This window comes from Peromyscus leucopus, chromosome 1, assembly GCF_004664715.2.
Source record: "Peromyscus leucopus breed LL Stock chromosome 1, UCI_PerLeu_2.1, whole genome shotgun sequence".
Taxonomy (NCBI): Eukaryota; Metazoa; Chordata; class Mammalia; order Rodentia; family Cricetidae; genus Peromyscus; species Peromyscus leucopus.
This window is the reverse complement of record NC_051063.1, coordinates 55,250,985-55,265,895: the sequence shown is the minus strand read 5'-3', so window position 1 is coordinate 55,265,895 and position 14,911 is coordinate 55,250,985. Positions and strand designations below refer to the sequence as shown.

The 14,911-nt window shown below is 55.2% G+C and overlaps 3 protein-coding genes across 10 annotated transcripts; all 3 read right to left on the bottom strand.

Annotated features, from left to right (window-relative positions):
* Fkbp2 (FKBP prolyl isomerase 2) lies at positions 1 to 2,750 on the bottom strand. Of its 5 annotated transcripts, none has more exons than XM_028853740.1 (6): positions 2,616 to 2,750; positions 1,197 to 1,365; positions 754 to 866; positions 586 to 632; positions 223 to 258; positions 1 to 146 (listed from the first exon to the last, which is right to left on the bottom strand). In XM_028853740.1, exons 1-6 carry the CDS (start codon positions 2,711 to 2,713, stop codon positions 85 to 87), a joined length of 525 nt encoding a protein of 174 aa, XP_028709573.1. In that variant the 5' UTR covers positions 2,714 to 2,750; the 3' UTR covers positions 1 to 84. The 5 variants fall into 5 exon arrangements, with proteins under 5 accessions (XP_028709573.1, XP_037063641.1, XP_037063636.1 ...); XM_037207746.1 differs by lacking the exon at positions 2,616 to 2,750 and adding an exon at positions 2,194 to 2,276; XM_037207741.1 differs by lacking the exon at positions 2,616 to 2,750 and adding an exon at positions 2,068 to 2,149.
* Positions 2,751 to 4,616: 1,866 nt separating this feature from the next.
* Positions 4,617 to 9,544, bottom strand: Vegfb (vascular endothelial growth factor B). Of its 2 annotated transcripts, none has more exons than XM_028853736.2 (7): positions 9,439 to 9,544; positions 8,876 to 8,918; positions 8,421 to 8,617; positions 8,155 to 8,228; positions 7,931 to 7,963; positions 7,486 to 7,721; positions 4,617 to 5,007 (listed from the first exon to the last, which is right to left on the bottom strand). In XM_028853736.2, exons 1-6 carry the CDS (start codon positions 9,496 to 9,498, stop codon positions 7,508 to 7,510), a joined length of 621 nt encoding a protein of 206 aa, XP_028709569.1. In that variant the 5' UTR covers positions 9,499 to 9,544; the 3' UTR covers positions 4,617 to 5,007; positions 7,486 to 7,507. The 2 variants fall into 2 exon arrangements, with proteins under 2 accessions (XP_028709569.1, XP_028709570.1); XM_028853737.2 differs by having other exon boundaries at positions 7,486 to 7,620.
* A 453-nt stretch (positions 9,545 to 9,997) lies between these two features.
* Positions 9,998 to 14,748, bottom strand: Dnajc4 (DnaJ heat shock protein family (Hsp40) member C4). Of its 3 annotated transcripts, none has more exons than XM_028853760.2 (7): positions 14,597 to 14,678; positions 14,192 to 14,305; positions 12,631 to 12,724; positions 11,920 to 12,104; positions 11,673 to 11,837; positions 10,285 to 10,371; positions 9,998 to 10,203 (listed from the first exon to the last, which is right to left on the bottom strand). In XM_028853760.2, exons 1-7 carry the CDS (start codon positions 14,653 to 14,655, stop codon positions 10,092 to 10,094), a joined length of 816 nt encoding a protein of 271 aa, XP_028709593.2. In that variant the 5' UTR covers positions 14,656 to 14,678; the 3' UTR covers positions 9,998 to 10,091. The 3 variants fall into 3 exon arrangements, with proteins under 3 accessions (XP_028709593.2, XP_028709594.2, XP_037063657.1); XM_028853761.2 differs by having other exon boundaries at positions 11,673 to 11,834; XM_037207762.1 differs by lacking the exon at positions 14,192 to 14,305 and having other exon boundaries at positions 14,597 to 14,748.
* Between the last annotated feature and the right edge of the window lie 163 nt (positions 14,749 to 14,911).

Sequence of the window (14,911 nt, the reverse complement as noted above, 5' to 3'; positions counted from 1 at the left end):
TTGGGGTTTTAAAGGTTTTTTTGTTTTGTTTTGTTTGGAAGCAGTCTGGTCCCTGACAGGGGTCTCCTACCCCTCTGCAGCCTGCTACAGTTCTGACCGTCGCTCAATCTTAAGCAGCTCCACCTCAAACACCAGGGTTGCTCCACCTGGAGGGAAAAGTGTGGTCAGACTGGGACCTGGGACCCTGGGAGAGTCATGGGGTGGGGGTGTTATGGGTATTACCTGGGATCTTTGGGGGAGCTCCCCGCTCTCCATACCCTGTCAAAAACACATAAAGACACAAAGTAAGTTGTGGCCAGGCTCCCTTCTAGCCCACATAAAGGATGATCTTGCCATTGGCAGGCAGAAGTGGAGGATGTAATAGAGAAGGATGAGGATGCCGAAGGTCTAGAGGGTCACACTACAGCTGAGCACGGGCCTTATCAGTTCTGACTGCGGGACACAAGCCAGAGTTGAAATGGCATGTACTACAGTGACTAGTGTGGGGACCTATGAGGCTGAAGTGGCTTTAACCACTTGAGGTTAAAATTTAAGTGTCCCCCCCCACCCCACACACACACTCCCCTAACCCCAAGGGCCTCTTACCCAGCTCAGATGGGATCACCAGCTTCCGCTTTTCCCCTTCACACATCCTGCAGGATGATACATGCTCAGCATGTGAGGCACCCAGACCCCCAGGCCCTTGCCCCACAAATGGGCCTTTCCTCCCACAGCTTATTTCCTGGATCGCTGCAACATGGACCCCAAACTCACCCCAGCAGCCCCTGGTCCCAGCCCTTGATGACCTGACCAGTGCCGAGGGAGAAAACAAAGGGCTGGTTCTGTGGTAGACTGCTGTCAAACTCCGTCCCGTCTTCTAGCTTCCCCTGTGGGACCATCAGAGAAGTAGTAAGACGAGGTGACCACTCCAAAACCCCCTTCACCCAGCCGCTCTCCCCACCCCATCACCACGGTCACCACAGCGCTGGTGGTTACACTCCTTGAAAGTTGGGACAATGCCTTGGTAGCTAATGTACAGTAATTTTCATGCTAACACTTAGCTGATGAGTAAACTGAGAGGCAAGGTAGAATCAGAAAGGAGGCCAAAGAGGGATGTGTTCAAGGTCATCTATCTAGTTGAGAGAAGAACAGGATTCCCAGTCCTTTCTGGTCTCCAGAGACTGACAGAGCCCCAGAACCTCCACCCTGATACCTACCGTGTAGTGCATGTGTAAGACATCTCCCTTTCTAGACTTGATGGGACAGTGGTCCACTCGTTTCTTCACTCCAATCTGCAGCTTCCGCTTGCCTTCGGCCCCCGTGGCTGTGCCCAGGGCACTCAGGCAAATGGACAGTACTGTCAGGACCCAGCTCAGCCTCATGTCTCTGTAGGCACAGCTCCCCTCCCCCGACCAAGGAGGGAGGGTCATGGAACTTCAGTCAGTATCAGGAGGACGCCACCCCCATTGTATCTTGCCTGTTCCTGGGAATCCCACTGCACCACCCTATCCCCCTGGGCTCTACTGTCACACTTACCAGTCCAGTGAGAAGGGGGCTTGGCCGAGGACCCCAGCAGCGAGGGGAGGGGGTCAGGGGAGGCCACAGCAGCCAGGGCCCCGCCCCTTTACTCAATACCAGACCTTCCCTTCCTCCCGGTCCCCATCTCCATTCTTCAGTTCCCACCAGCCCCTTTACGCAAGGTCCAAACCCTATCTGGTTGCACCGGATTAGTCCCGGGACGACCCCACTCGCGCCACACCCAGCTGCCTCCTGTCCAGCACACCCACACCTCTGCGGCTGCTGCAGGTGGCCGGCCCCGAGGCACCCACACATCTCCGCTAGGCGGCTCTGGGGAGCCCCGGTCTTCCGGAGGCACACCCCATCCCGGCCCCGTGTCTCCTCCGCCAGAGGCGCCCCCCCAGCTCTGAGCTCTCGGGGGCCTCCGGGGCACCCAGACTGGCCCCGAGTCAACAGGGCGCCGAGCCCGCTCCACCCACACAATCTCTCCAGGGGGAGTTCTCGGTCTACCGCGACCCCAGGCGCGGCCACCACGCAGACCGCCCCCACGTGGACGCCCCGGGCCATTACTTGGGCTTAGCTCTTCGCAAGGCTCCTTGGCCCCGCCCTTCAGAGAGCGCGCTCCGCCCCCTGACCTGCAGCTCCGCCCTCGGCAATGTTAGGCCCCTTCTCCTGCACAGGTGCCGCGCCACTCACCGGCTGAAGCCCCGCCCCCGACGCCTGGGACCCCACGCCCTCCGTCTCCGAGCCCAAGGCTCCACCTTCCACCTGCTCCGGCTCCTCCTCTAAACGCCAGACCCCGCCCCCCAGTCGTCCTAGCCCCTCCACGGGCCGCTGGGCTCCGCCCTCCACGGGCCGCAGGGCTCCGCCCTCCACTCGCACGAGATCCGTGGTCCCTCCCGCCGCTGTTCCGCGTCCAGCCCCGAGTCCCAGGGCTCCGCCCAGTACGGCGTGAGAGCCCGCCCCCTGCGGCATTGCCAGACGCTGGACCCCCGCCCCAATTCCCTCGTCTGCTATCCCTCGCTGGCACGCGGATAACGGCCCGCTTCGGCCCGACCTGCCCCAGCCTGCCCTCCTGCACCCGAATCCCCCAGCCCGGGCTGTGGCCCCCCGCTCACCTCCTCGCCGCGCCCCCGGAGCCAATCCCGCTCGTGCTGTCACCTCTGCGCAGGCGCGTCCTCGTCGCTACAGGGCGGGACACGCTGCCCGCCCTCATTGGACCGTCCGAAACCCGCTGCTGGGCTCTCAGGGTGGGGCTTCTCGCCTAGCTCCGCCTCCTGAATTACCACGTGGATAAAGTCACTTCCGGCGCCCAGGTCACCTGTCGGGTTTGGTTAAAAAAAAATGATTTCTGAAAAGAAGGCACTTCCGGCCGAGGTGATATGGTCAAGCAAGCATGAGTACCTGTGCCCAGAGGGGTTCTTGCCAGCACCATGCTTACTTCTCTGGTCATATCCCGCACGCCTTTGGTTGCTGTGGGAAGAGCCCAGGGTTCGCAGCGACAGCCCTGGTTTGAATCCTAGGTCTTTCACTTTTTGACTGGCTGCGTGACCTTGAGCAAATTCGTTCTCCTTGTGGGGCGCCCTGTGACACCCATTCCACATGGCCCTGACCTATACGGACTCCTTCCATCTTGTGGTCTGCAGCATCCAGGATCACCTTTGGTTGTTCACACTGCACAGTCACGGCCTGCGGTGACCTGACTCGGCCTGGTCTACCAGTACCCAGTGGACATTTGTCAAGCAAAGGACCCTAAAATTCAGAGGCAGCCAAACCTGAGTTAGGTTAGGGAGTCAGGTGAATTCATACCTGCCCCAGGCCAGTTTGCCTTGCTAAAACTGAATACTCAAGATGCCAAACAAAGATAACCATGGTGCTGACTTGAAGCCAAGGGAAGCATCTTGCATGTCTGATGAAGCTTAGTGGGTTCAGAGTTTAGCACTCAGGTTCTAACCATCTTGGAGCCAGAACATGATCATCAGTATCACCACCGAGAAAGTTACTTAAACATAATAAAAATGGTGTGGTGTCCCATGCCTTTGGAGATGGAAGCAGGAGGATCAGAAGCTCAAGGACATCCCCAGCTGTATAAAGAATGCTGAGCCAGTCTGGGATACATGAGACATTGTCTCAAAAAAAAAAAAAAAAAAAAAAAAAAAAAAAAAAAAAAAAAAGGTTTAAAAGTAGCATCAGGGCTGGAGATGAATTGATAGTGCTTGCTTAGCATGCAGGAATAGGTAGGTTTGATTCCCAGCCTGTGTGGTGGTCTAAACCTGTAATTTCAGTACTTGAAGGTGGATGCAGGAAGATTAGAAATTTATGTCATCTTTGGCTACATGAAGAGTTTGAGGCCAGCCTGGGCTAAATGAGACTCTCATAAATGGATAAATAAGTATGTGGCCATCATCATCAGGAATTCTTCAGTTTACCCTACTCCTGCCTTGGTACCACCTAGATCATGACCATACACTTGTTATCAGTCCCTTCATTAGGGTGGCTGCTTTCAGTCAGTTCTGCCCCTGAATTGTAGTAGGACAAAGCCTTGGTACCTAGGCTGGCCTTCCCACTTTATCCAGGACACTGAGCTTGAGTGGGATAGTTAGTTATCTCATTCTGCAGCTGATGAATCCTGGGGTACCAGGGATTGTACAGGTGGAGGAGACTGGGGGGGGGGGGGGACGCGGTTCTTAAAAGAGGCCTTCCAGCCACAGGGCCGGCCTGAGAAATGAAAAGGGCAGTCACAGGGAACAATATCGTAAAATGTGCCCAGCAAGGGAAATGGCTGTTTCCTCCTGCTGTGTGAAGGAAGTCATACTTGTCTGGAGCCCAAAGGGTTCCAATGGCAGCAGTCATCTGGAAACAGCTCTTAAGGTCTGGGTCCCACCTTAATTTTCCTGGCCAGGGCAGACAGGATCTTTGTGGTGGGTAGGGGGCAGAGACTTCATGTAACAGACTTGATGAATCTGTGGTTGTAGCTTTGCCTGGGAACCTTCGTTGGGCCCTGGGCCCCACTGGCACAGTCAGGCAAGCTGCAGGACTCGGATGCAGTGTGGCTGCATACTTTCCTGCCAAGCTGGCCAGCCTGGAGAGTGGCGAACAATGACAGAAATGAGCAGTGATAGTGCCTTCCATCTCTTTATCAGGATTGGGGCGGGGGTCACAGTTATTGTCACAGAGCCCAAATCCCATTATTTGCAGAGGTTTGGAGTGTTTGTAGTGAGGGGAAACAGAGCAGCCAGAGGATGCTCCCCAGACCAGGGTGCTTGGCTGAGCTGGTACCCTGTTCCCCAAAAGGGGAGATATGAGGTTCCTTGTCAGTTGAGAGATGGCAATGCTAAGGGACAAGGATGGCAGGAGAGCTCTCTGAAAGGCCCCGGTCCTGGGGCAGCTTCCTCCCAGTCCAAGTCTGTTCTTCTACGCTCCTGTCTTCTCCCACTAAGAAGGGGCCTATGAGGCAAATGGCCCTATGGAGTCTGAAAAGCATCTTGTTATTTTCGAGGCTTCCGGCACCTGGAGAGTGGAGGAAAGGATATTAGTGCTGGCTGGGGCTTAACTCCAAGCTCTTCTTTTATATTTATTCATTTTTTTTTTTAAATCTTCTTAAATGGGCTGGAGAGATGGCTCGGTGGTTAAGAGCACTGGCTGTTCTTCCAGAGGACTCAGTTTAATGCCCAGCACCCACATGGCAGCTCACAACTGTCTGAAACTCCAGTTCTAGGGGACCTGACACCCTCACAGACATACGTGCAGGCAAAACACCAATGCAAATAAAAATAAAAAAAACTTTTTAAAAAAATTGGGGGAGGGGGGCTGGTGTGTGTGTGTGTGTGTGTGTGTGTGTGTGTGTGTGTGTGTTATATACTTGTGGCTTGATCATCCTCCACCTCTATCTCTTTTGCCTGGTGTATGGTGCACACCTTTTATCCTAACACTTAGGAGGCAGAGGCAGACAGATATATGAGTTCAAGGGTAACCTGGTCTACAGAGAGTCCAGTACAGCCAAAGCTATGTAAAGAGTCACTGTCTAAAAAACAAAACGAGCCGGGCGGTGGTGGCCCACGCCTTTAATCCCAGCACTTGGGAGGCAGAGGCAGACGGATCTCTGTGAGTTCGAGGCCAGCCTGGGCTACCAAGTGAGTTCCAGGAAAGGCACAAAGCTACACAGGGAAACCCTGTCTCGAAAAAACAAAACAAAACAAAAAAACCGAACAAGAACATATTTTGCTATTTTTACTCAAGTGTATAAATGTCTGACTGTATACGCACATGCACACAGGTGCCTGAGGAGGCCAGAAGAGGGAGCTGCAGCAGCTGGAATGTGGCCCTCCACCAAGAGGGTCCTGGATCTGTGCTCAGTCTTTTGCAGGAGTAGCAGCCATTCTGAGTCATCTGTCTCCTCCTCCACTTTTTATCTTTGGAGACAGGGTCACCAAGTGTGAAGCTAACTGATTCTTCTATGAGTCTTGGCCAACAAATTCCAGGGTTCCTTTTGTCTTTGCCTGGGGTTCCAACACTAGGTTACACTGTATCTCTCTTACCTTTCTTCATGGAGTTAAGGACCAAAGTCAGGTCTTCATGCTCAAATGGTAGATACGTTACAGCTGAGCCACCTCTCCAGCCCCTATTTATTTATTTATTTATTTATTTATTTATGGTATCATTTTTGTTTATTTGTTTGAGACAACAAACAGCTTCTCTGAGTAGCCCTGGAGTGTCCTGGAACTCACTTTGTAGACCAGGCTGGTCTTGAATCAGAGATCCTCCTGCTTCTGCCTCCCAAGTGCTGGGATTAAAGGTGTGCGCCACCATTGACCAGCATGATATCTTTTCTATGTATATGAGTGTTTTGCTTGCATACATATATGTGCACTGCATGGACACCTGGTGTCTGCAGAAGAGGTATTAGATGTCCTGGAACTGGAGTTATGGATGATTGGGAGCCACCATGTGGGTTATGGAAACCAAACCTGGATCCTCTGCAAGAGCAGAAAGTGCTCTTAACCACTGAGCCACCTCTCCAGCCCCTGTTTACTCTTGTGGGCCAAGTGAGCTTCAAACTCACTATGTCACAAGGAATGACCTTGAACTTTTGAGTGCCATCGTACCTGGTTTCATTTGGTGCTCAAGCTCAAACCCAAGATTTCTCGCATGCTACACAAGCATTCTACCAACTCAGTTACATCCCCGGCTTTTCTTTGTTATTATTGTTTGTTTGTTGAGAGCACTTTGATCTACAGGCCAGATTGTCCTCAAAATCACTCGGGCCTCTCCCTCCTGAGTGCTGGGATTATAGGTGTGCACCACCACACCCAGCCAAAGCTCCTTTTTGTCTTCTTGTGGGTTTGTTTTTTTCAAGTAGCCCAAGCTGGCTTCAAACTCTCTCTGTAGCTGAGGTTGACCTTGAACTCCCAATCCTTCTACCTCCACCTCAGTGCCAAGATTCCTGGCATATACCTCTGTCTGGTCCCAGTTCCCTCAATGCATTTCTTTTTCCTTTTTTGAACCCTGTTTTCTCCTGATGCTCTCTGGGGTCCTCCAGGGCCTGGCCCATATACCATAACCCCATGGAACACAGAAGGGCTACTTCAGCTCTGTAAGCAGAGGCACATGGGGCTCCCATACTCCCTCGCTCTCTCGCAGCCTATAGAGCGGAGCAAATGGGCTTCTGTGATGACATAAAGCTCTGCAAATTGGACAAAGTCTTCTTTAGTTCCACTCCAGGAGATGGCTGATTGCTCAGAGATAAGACCGGATGCCCATATCACAGTGCTCAGCATCCTTTACTGGTGGTGGCATCATCTCTCCCACTGTCTGACTTGTGTGTCCGAACTTGAGCTGTGTTTTTGCTGATCTGGTTGCTAGCAGATGCGCAGTAAATGTTTAACACATGCAGCCGGCTCCTCCTTCCCTGGCCTTTCTCCCACTGGCAGGCTCACCTGGACCTGCTCCAGGGCACAGCCTTGATGTGCCACCCCATAGACTCCTCACCTGCAGGTGTCTGGGTTGAGCTCTAAGCCCCGCCCTTGGCAACGGAGGAAGCTGCGGCGTCGGCAGCGGCAGCGGCAGGTCCGGGGGTCAGGGCGCTGACGGCGCTGGGTGCAACGTGGGCAGAGGGTCCTGGGGCTGGAGTGGGATGGATGATGTCAGCTGGGGAAGGTGCTCCCGGGGCAGAGTCCCAGCCCGGAACAGAGCGGGGCTGGGGACGGTGGTGGGGTATGGCAGCCCTAGGAGGAGAAGCGACATGTCTGGGGTGGAAAGAGTCTTCCCAGGAGCTAGGGCTGGGACAGAATGCATTGATTTGGGGAGCAGGAAAAGGAAGGGGTGTCAGTGAGAGGAGAAAGCCAAGAGGGCTGCGGCCTACTGGCTAACTTGTGTGCCTCCTAACCTACCCAAGTGCTCTCTCCTGGACCAGCAGCAAGTCTCAGGAACTCACCTATATGGCTTCACAGCATTCTCCTTTTTTGGTCTGAAAAGTGAGAAAGAGAGAGAGGAAGAGAGGAGAGAGATAAGAGAGGGTCAGGAAACCCGAGCCTCCTGCTCCCTTGCCCCAGGATCCATGCCTACTTCTGGCTCTACTCTTATCCACCTGGTCCCACTACTACGGTGCAGCCCCATGCCTGACACCCCCACCTCATGCTAGTTAGACCTGGCTGGCACCTGCATTCACATTGGCTGTGTTCTTCCAGGGACATCTCCCCCAGCTGACTGCTCGGGTACTGGATCATGAGGATCTGTACTCAGGAGAATGAGGAAGAGATAGTGAGTGGGGGGTGGGGGCAGGAGAAAGACAGAGAAAGGGGATACTCATGGGCTAGAGGAAGAATGGCCAGGACTTCCCGCCTCCTGTGTATCTGTCTCTGGGCAGACCCAGGCCCCAGAGCACCATTGTCCCATCAACCCACACGACCCATAGGCCCCAATACCTGCATTCGGACTTGGTGTTGCCCAGTGGGCACACATTCCAGGCCGTCGTCAGGGCAGCAGCCACCACAACGCTGCACGGTCACACAGCTGGGCACTAGTTGTCTGACCACATTGCCCACGAGCTCCATGCTCAGAGGCACCACCACCTCCCTGGGCTGGCATGTGGCACGTGCATAAACATCTATCCAGGACACCACTGTGGGCAGACCCAGATGGATTAAGTTCTTACCGGGTTTCCTGACGCTGCTTCAAGCATGGAGCCTCTCTAAGGCCCTGTCACCACCCCCCCAACCCTCCCTTTAAACCTGTCTTCCTCTGCCTCGGTTTCCCCATTTGGGAGAAATGGCATCTCCCAAAGGAGTTGGGATCACACAAGATGAGGGACATAAACTCAGGGCATGTGCCAACCCCTCTTGGTACTGGCTGGTGTCAAGTTATTGTTAACTACTATTACCTTTCTTCTGGTGGCTGGGGCCATCAAACTGGGACACAGGGGCCTGTGGGAAAGAAGATACCTGGGCCCAAGGTGCACTCTATAAGGGCCGGTCCTGTGTCTGTAAATGCTCTGGCCCCAAGTCAGGATTTTGCACCTTTCTAACATCTTAACAGATTGTTCCGTTCACAGGACCTCGGCTCTAATTTTCCTTGTCCACTTAGCCATCTGGGACTTTTCCCTGGCCCAAGACCCACCAGACATACTATGGAAGTGGCATTAAACCCCAAGCCTTGGAGCTGGGCTTGTTTTAGGTCAGGAGCGAGGACAGTGGGAGGCAAACGAGGTTCCAAGGGTACTGAGGCAGCTCCGCCCCCCAGGAGCCCAGGGGATAGGGTGGGGCGTGGGAGTGGCCCGGGGGCTAGGGCTAGGGCTAGCCGGCCTGCATAGAGGGGCACCCAGGTTTATGCCCAGTTGGACCAGCGGATTCCCTCCGCAGAGGTAGCGGGCGCCTCCCTACTTCCGCCAACCTTGAGAGGGCACCGCGGGCGGGCGGGCAAGCTGGACGTGGTGGACGCACATACCTGGGTGCGGGCCAGCTGCAGCAGCGCAGCGAGCAGCAGGCGGCGGAGCAGGGGGCTCATGGTGCCCGTGGGGGCCGCGCGCCGGGGGGCCCCGCATAGCCCTAGCCTGGCGGCGCGGGGGGCGGCGGCAGCCAGAGCCCCATGGCGCGGGCCCGGGCGCGGGGACCCGGGCCCGGCGCGGGGGGCGGCTCCTCCGCAGCCCCCTCCCGAGCCCTGGGCGCAGGCAGCGCAGCGCAGCGCCGCGGCGGCGGCTGGAGGATCGGGATGGGCAGGCGGCCGGTGGCGGTGGCGGGGACGGCGGGCGGCAGGGACGGCAGGGGTGGCAGGGGGCCTGGCCGGGGCTGGCGGGCTGGAGGCTCATGTGACCTAAACAGGCGCTCCCCACCGGGCTGCGGGCGGAGGCGGGGCGGGGGCGGAGCTGGTCCCCTCCAAACGCCCCCTCCGGCCGCTGCAGGGGAAAGGGGACGCACCGCCCAGGAGGCCGGGCTCCGGGGTCGCTGCACCGAGAGGTGAAGGGTGAGGACATGTGTGACCTCAAGGACCGAGCCAGACAAGAGTCTGAAAATGAATTTATTGCACGTGTTGTGGGAAATGTGTAGTCCTGGACAGGCAGCAAAGAGAGAACCAATGCGGGTCCCACCAAAGTGAGCCCCTCAAGGGCTGCCGTCCTGGGGCACAATCCCAGGGCCTTCCGGAGGCAGGGAGGGTCCGTTCCGAGGCTTCTGCCTCTGCTGGCGCTCCTGCTGAATCCTGGCTCTGTTGGCCCTGGAGAAAAGATAGATGGGGCAGGGATCCTGACGGAGGGTTCTGGGGCAGGGAGCGAGGCAAGATGGAGCAGTGACAGACCTGGCCCTCGCCCTCGTATCATTGTAGATGGCTGTGATGATCCGATCCTTTTCGTCCATGAAGCTCCGGTGCACCTGCTCCAGCTTCCTGTGAGGGGACTGCAATTAACCCTGGGTCTCCAGACTCAGCTGTCCCTGAAGCCCTGGTCCTCAACCAGGCACTAGAATCTCCCACCCAACTTCACATCCCTCCTCCTAACAGACAGTCCTGTGATAAATTAGGGGAAAGGGGGCACAAATTGGGCGGTGGCGGTGCACACGCTTTTAATCCCAGGACTTGGGAGACAGAGGCAGGCAGATCTCTGTGAGTTCAAGGCCAGCCTGGTCTACAGAACAAGAACGAGCTTTAGGACAGTCTGGGATACACAGAGGAACCTTGTTTCGGGGGACAGGGTTGGGTGGGGAGGACACCAAGTGGTCCAGGTCAGTGCAGGGCTGGGTGGTGCCCTAAGTCCCTGGCTAGCTTGTGAAGAATGGTTAAACAGGTCTGAAATCGGGGTGCCCCTCCCAGGAGATTAGAAAGGGGACGTATTTCTCTCATCTCCATTGCTGAACTAGGCGGTACTGGCAGTGGGCACCATCCTTTGGGTTTCTGTGCTGCAGAAATCTGGAACTACAGCATGCATGAGGGGTGGGGTGAGGCCCTGGCTGTCACCAAGGGCTGTCTCTGTCACATTGCCCCTGTCCTCCTCACTCCCTTCTGCTTTTTCTATATTGAGACAGAGTTTAATGTGGCCTAGGCTGCCCTCAAATTCAGTAATGTAGCCAAAGACGACACTGAACTTAAAAAAGGAAAAGATTTCTCTCTCTCTCTCTCTCTCTCTCTCTCTCTCTCTGTGTGTGTGTGTGTGTGTGTGTGTGTGTGTGATGTGTGTCAGGTCTGCCTGAAGGTCAGAGGAGGGCATCAGATCTCCTGGCAGCTGTGGACTATCATATGTGGGTGCTGGGAATTGACTCTGCTCCTCTACAGGAGCAGCAAGCAATCTTAATCACCGACCCATTTCTCCAGCCCCCAAGCGTCTCATCTTCCTGCCTCCATCTCCTGAGTGCTGAGATTACAGGTACACACTACCATGCCTGTTTTTAGGACGTGCTAGAGAGAGAACCCCAGGGTTTTGTCTGTGCCCTCCTTGTGCATCATTTTGGATGACTCTAGCCTCACCAACAACCAGCACCAAAGATGAGCATTCAAGTTATGAGAAACAAAACCGTTTTAGCCCTTTCATGCAATGCTGCCTTTACCCAGCAAGGCAAGGCTCCAAAGACTGATTTCACAAAGTTCTTAGCTTGGGAGAGACGAAGTATGCAGGTCATAGGCTGCTGTGGCTGGCCGGCCACAGCACTCTTCACCCACCCTCTGCCCAGTACCCGGGAAGGATGGAGAGGCACCTGAAAGCGACATAGTGCAGGCCCATGCCTGCCAGCATGAGCAGGAGGCAGTACCCAAGTACCCGCTGGTTGTGCTTCTGTTGCTGCCGCCTTGCCTCAGGCCCCTGTGGCCTCACGTTGTGAAACTGGGCCCAGTATTGTGCATTGGGGGGTTCCCAGGAGCTGCTGAAGAACAAGAGGGCCGTGGAAAGATGAAGCTCTCTGGAAGGCTTCAGGGTGGGGATACCACGAGTCAGGACTACGATACCTGCGTGTCTCTTGGGTATACTTAGGCTGGGCTGTGGTCCCTGAAGGTTTGGGGGGACTGGCTGAATGCAGCTGGTGGTCGTAGTTGCGACGACTCTCCTCACGGCTGAGCACTCGGTAGGCCTCATTCAGCTCCACAAAGCGGCTATGCAGGGCTGGGTTCCCGGGGTCTCGGTCAGGGTGCAGCTGGGGTGAGACAGGGGCCCCTTACCTCATTCTCCAGGTCCTTCCCAGGGCCTGTCCTGATGATGTCCACCCATGAAGACTGACAGCACTCCCTCAGACCTTGCCTGTGGGACACTGCCGCTCACTCACAGGCTTGCCGATCCCTCCCAAAGGCCAGAGAATCACAAAGTACAGACTCCTGTACTTTTCACCCAAGAAAACCAACCAGATCTTTAGTTCACCTCTGTGACTCCAGTTCTAGGAAGGTGGAGATAGGGGGACCACTGAAAGTTTGGGACACCAGTTTGGGCTACAGTGTGAGACCCTATCTCAAAAACAAAAACAAAGAAAAACGAGACACACACACAGAAGGACCCCTGGCCTTGCCAGATTCTTTCCTCATAGAGGATATTGAGAACCTCCTATCCATGCAGGTGGAAGGGATGTGCTACCAGCTAGAGAATCAGACCTACCCCAGGAAGTTGGAGCGCCCCTGTGTCTGGCTCATTTCTCATCTTCCCCCTCCTCACCTTGGGGACACCAGTACCTCTTTTGACTTGGTGAAGAAAGCACGTTTAACCTCTTCAGCACTGGCACCAGGATGCACCCCCAACAGTTCATAGTAATTAGTAGGAGCAGGCCTGTGGAGAGAAGCCCAAACCCGAAGACGCTTAGGAGACCACAGGGCACCACTGCCCTGTCCTGCCATCCTCCCTGGGACACACCCTTCAGTTCAGTCACCAGGAACTGAAGTTAATCCCAAAACACATCTAGCCCCCAGATTACCCTTCCCTTTGGGGTGATTCGGGAATGGGGTCAAGACTTCTCATTTTCAAAGTGTAGTCCCCAGACTCCTGCACCACAGACGCAAAAGGGTTCTGCTGCTGCTTTTTTAAAAACGGGGCCTCACTAGCTTTGTCTGACCTGGACTCCCTAGGTAGACCAGACTAGCCTGAAGCTCATAGAGTTTGCCTTTGCCTCCCAAGTTCTGGAACTGAAGATGCATACCACCATCCTGGCTAAAAAGCTTTAAAGTTTTATTACTTAATTTTATATACATGAGTGTCTGTAGGTATGTGCACCACGTGAATGCCTGGTACCCCCAACAGGTCAGAAGAGTGTGGTTGTGAGTCGTCATGTTGATGCTGGGATCAAAACTGGAGAGATGGCTCAGAGGTTAAGAGCACTCACTGGCTGCTCTTCCAGAGGTCCTGAGTTCAATTCCCAGCACCCACATGGTGGCTCACAACCATCTGTAATGAGATCTGGCGCCCTCTTCTGTCAGGCAGGCATACACGCAGGCAGAACACACTGTACATAATAAGTAAATAAATCTGAAAAACAAAGGAAAAAAACCACTGGGTCCTCTGTGAGTGTGGCAAGTGCTCTCTCTCTCTGAGCCATCTCTCCAGCCCCTAAAAATGTATTTTAAATAGCAGTTTTTGATGTAAGGTGGTGTCCACTTGTAATCCCAGCACTTGAGAGGTGGAGGCAAAGTCCGAAATTCAGGTCATGCCTTGGCTATTAGTAAGTTTGCGGCTAGCTAGCCTAGACTACATGAGACCCTGAATCACAAAAAAAAAAAAAAAAAAAAAAAAAAAAAGATTTCCTGGTCTCTCATGCACGAGGTTGTTTTCCAGTGCCAGTACTGAGGGAAAAGATTTCCAGGCCAGGTATGGTGGCTGTGCCTGAACTCCAGATACTCTGGAGATTGAGTTCGGAGCCTTGCCTGGGCAACACAGGAAAACTCCATCTCAAAGGAAAAGGAAAAGGCAGATTCCCACCCTCCACTTTATTCCTCCTGACCGGCGTCTCCAGATTCCAGCCCAGAAATCTAAATCTGTGTACCCAACCTCCCCTTCCCCAGAGTATGCACAGTGAAGCGAGGCATCATACCAGAACTACAGAAAGAGCCCTGGGTTTGACCTGAGCTCAAGTTCCCGATCTGCCACTTCTCTCATCTAATCCTGGGGCTCTGCTCCTAACTCTTGATGCTTAGTGTCCAGCACTGAAGGTGAGGGTTACCTGGGACAAACCTCTGAAGGCACTTGACATATACACAGAGACAACGATCTCAGAACACGGCCGAGATCTGGAGCTCAACTCACCGCTGCCCTGCGGCGGCCGTGAGAAGTCGGGTAGGAGGGCTGCGGGGCCACAGCCGGAATAGGCGCAGGGGCAGCAGGAGCAGCGGGGACGGCATGATGACGGCGGGCGGGCAGCTGGGGAAGGGAGGTCCCCAAGAAGGGTGCATTGGGTCCCAGGTGGGCCGGACTTCGGGTGTCGGGGCAGAGGGAAGGAGCCTGCCTCAGTTTCCCACAAAGGCAGACTTAAGCAGATTCGGGAAAGGCCTTTTTACTAAGAATCAGATGCTGGGGCCCTGACCCTTCCAGCGCCGGCCTCCAAGTCTGGACCACCAGCTCAGGACCAGGGGCACCCCTCCCCACCTACAGCCTTAGGGGGGCGTGCGAGGGAGGAGCCACAGCCAAGCCCCGCCTCCGTCCCCTACTCACAGGCTCCGCGGTCGCCGCCATTTCCTGCCCCTGCACAGGCCCCGCCCCCGAGCTCTCATTGGCGTAAGGCTCTGGCCGCGCATAATTGGGCAGGAAGCGGAGGACGTGCAGCGAAGGGCCCGCCCCCGTGCGCTCATTGGCCGAGGGCGCCAGAGTCCGCGAAGCGGAAGCGTTGGGGTTCCTGAAAGGACCGCTGTCTGCCGGTCCGGTGCCGAGTCTGGCCTCGGGGAAGGTCTCCCGCCCGGTCCCGCTCAGCAGTGAGGCGCGGTTCAAAGAGAAGCTTTCACTGCGCCGTGCCCACATCCACCAAACGAG

Excerpts from the sequence above, each read along its gene's own strand:
- Fkbp2 (XM_037207728.1), bottom strand. The coding sequence starts at position 2,064 with ATGGCCCGGGGCGTCCACGTGGGGGCGGTCTGCGTGGTGGCCGCGCCT. Across the intron at positions 867-1,196 it reads TCTTACACATGCACTACACG|GGGAAGCTAGAAGACGGGAC; the intron begins GTAGGTATCAGG and ends ATGGTCCCACAG. Across the intron at positions 259-585 it reads GGTGATCCCATCTGAGCTGG|GGTATGGAGAGCGGGGAGCT; the intron begins GTAAGAGGCCCT and ends TGTTTTTGACAG.
- Vegfb (XM_028853736.2), bottom strand. The coding sequence starts at position 9,498 with ATGAGCCCCCTGCTCCGCCGCCTGCTGCTCGCTGCGCTGCTGCAGCTG. Across the intron at positions 8,919-9,438 it reads TGCAGCTGGCCCGCACCCAG|GCCCCTGTGTCCCAGTTTGA; the intron begins GTATGTGCGTCC and ends TCTTTCCCACAG. Across the intron at positions 8,618-8,875 it reads CCCCAGCCACCAGAAGAAAG|TGGTGTCCTGGATAGATGTT; the intron begins GTAATAGTAGTT and ends GTCTGCCCACAG.
- Dnajc4 (XM_028853760.2), bottom strand. The coding sequence starts at position 14,655 with ATGAGAGCTCGGGGGCGGGGCCTGTGCAGGGGCAGGAAATGGCGGCGA. Across the intron at positions 14,306-14,596 it reads TGGCGGCGACCGCGGAGCCT|CTGCCCGCCCGCCGTCATCA; the intron begins GTGAGTAGGGGA and ends TCCCTTCCCCAG. Across the intron at positions 12,725-14,191 it reads ACGGCCGCCGCAGGGCAGCG|GCCTGCTCCTACTAATTACT; the intron begins GTGAGTTGAGCT and ends TTCTCTCCACAG.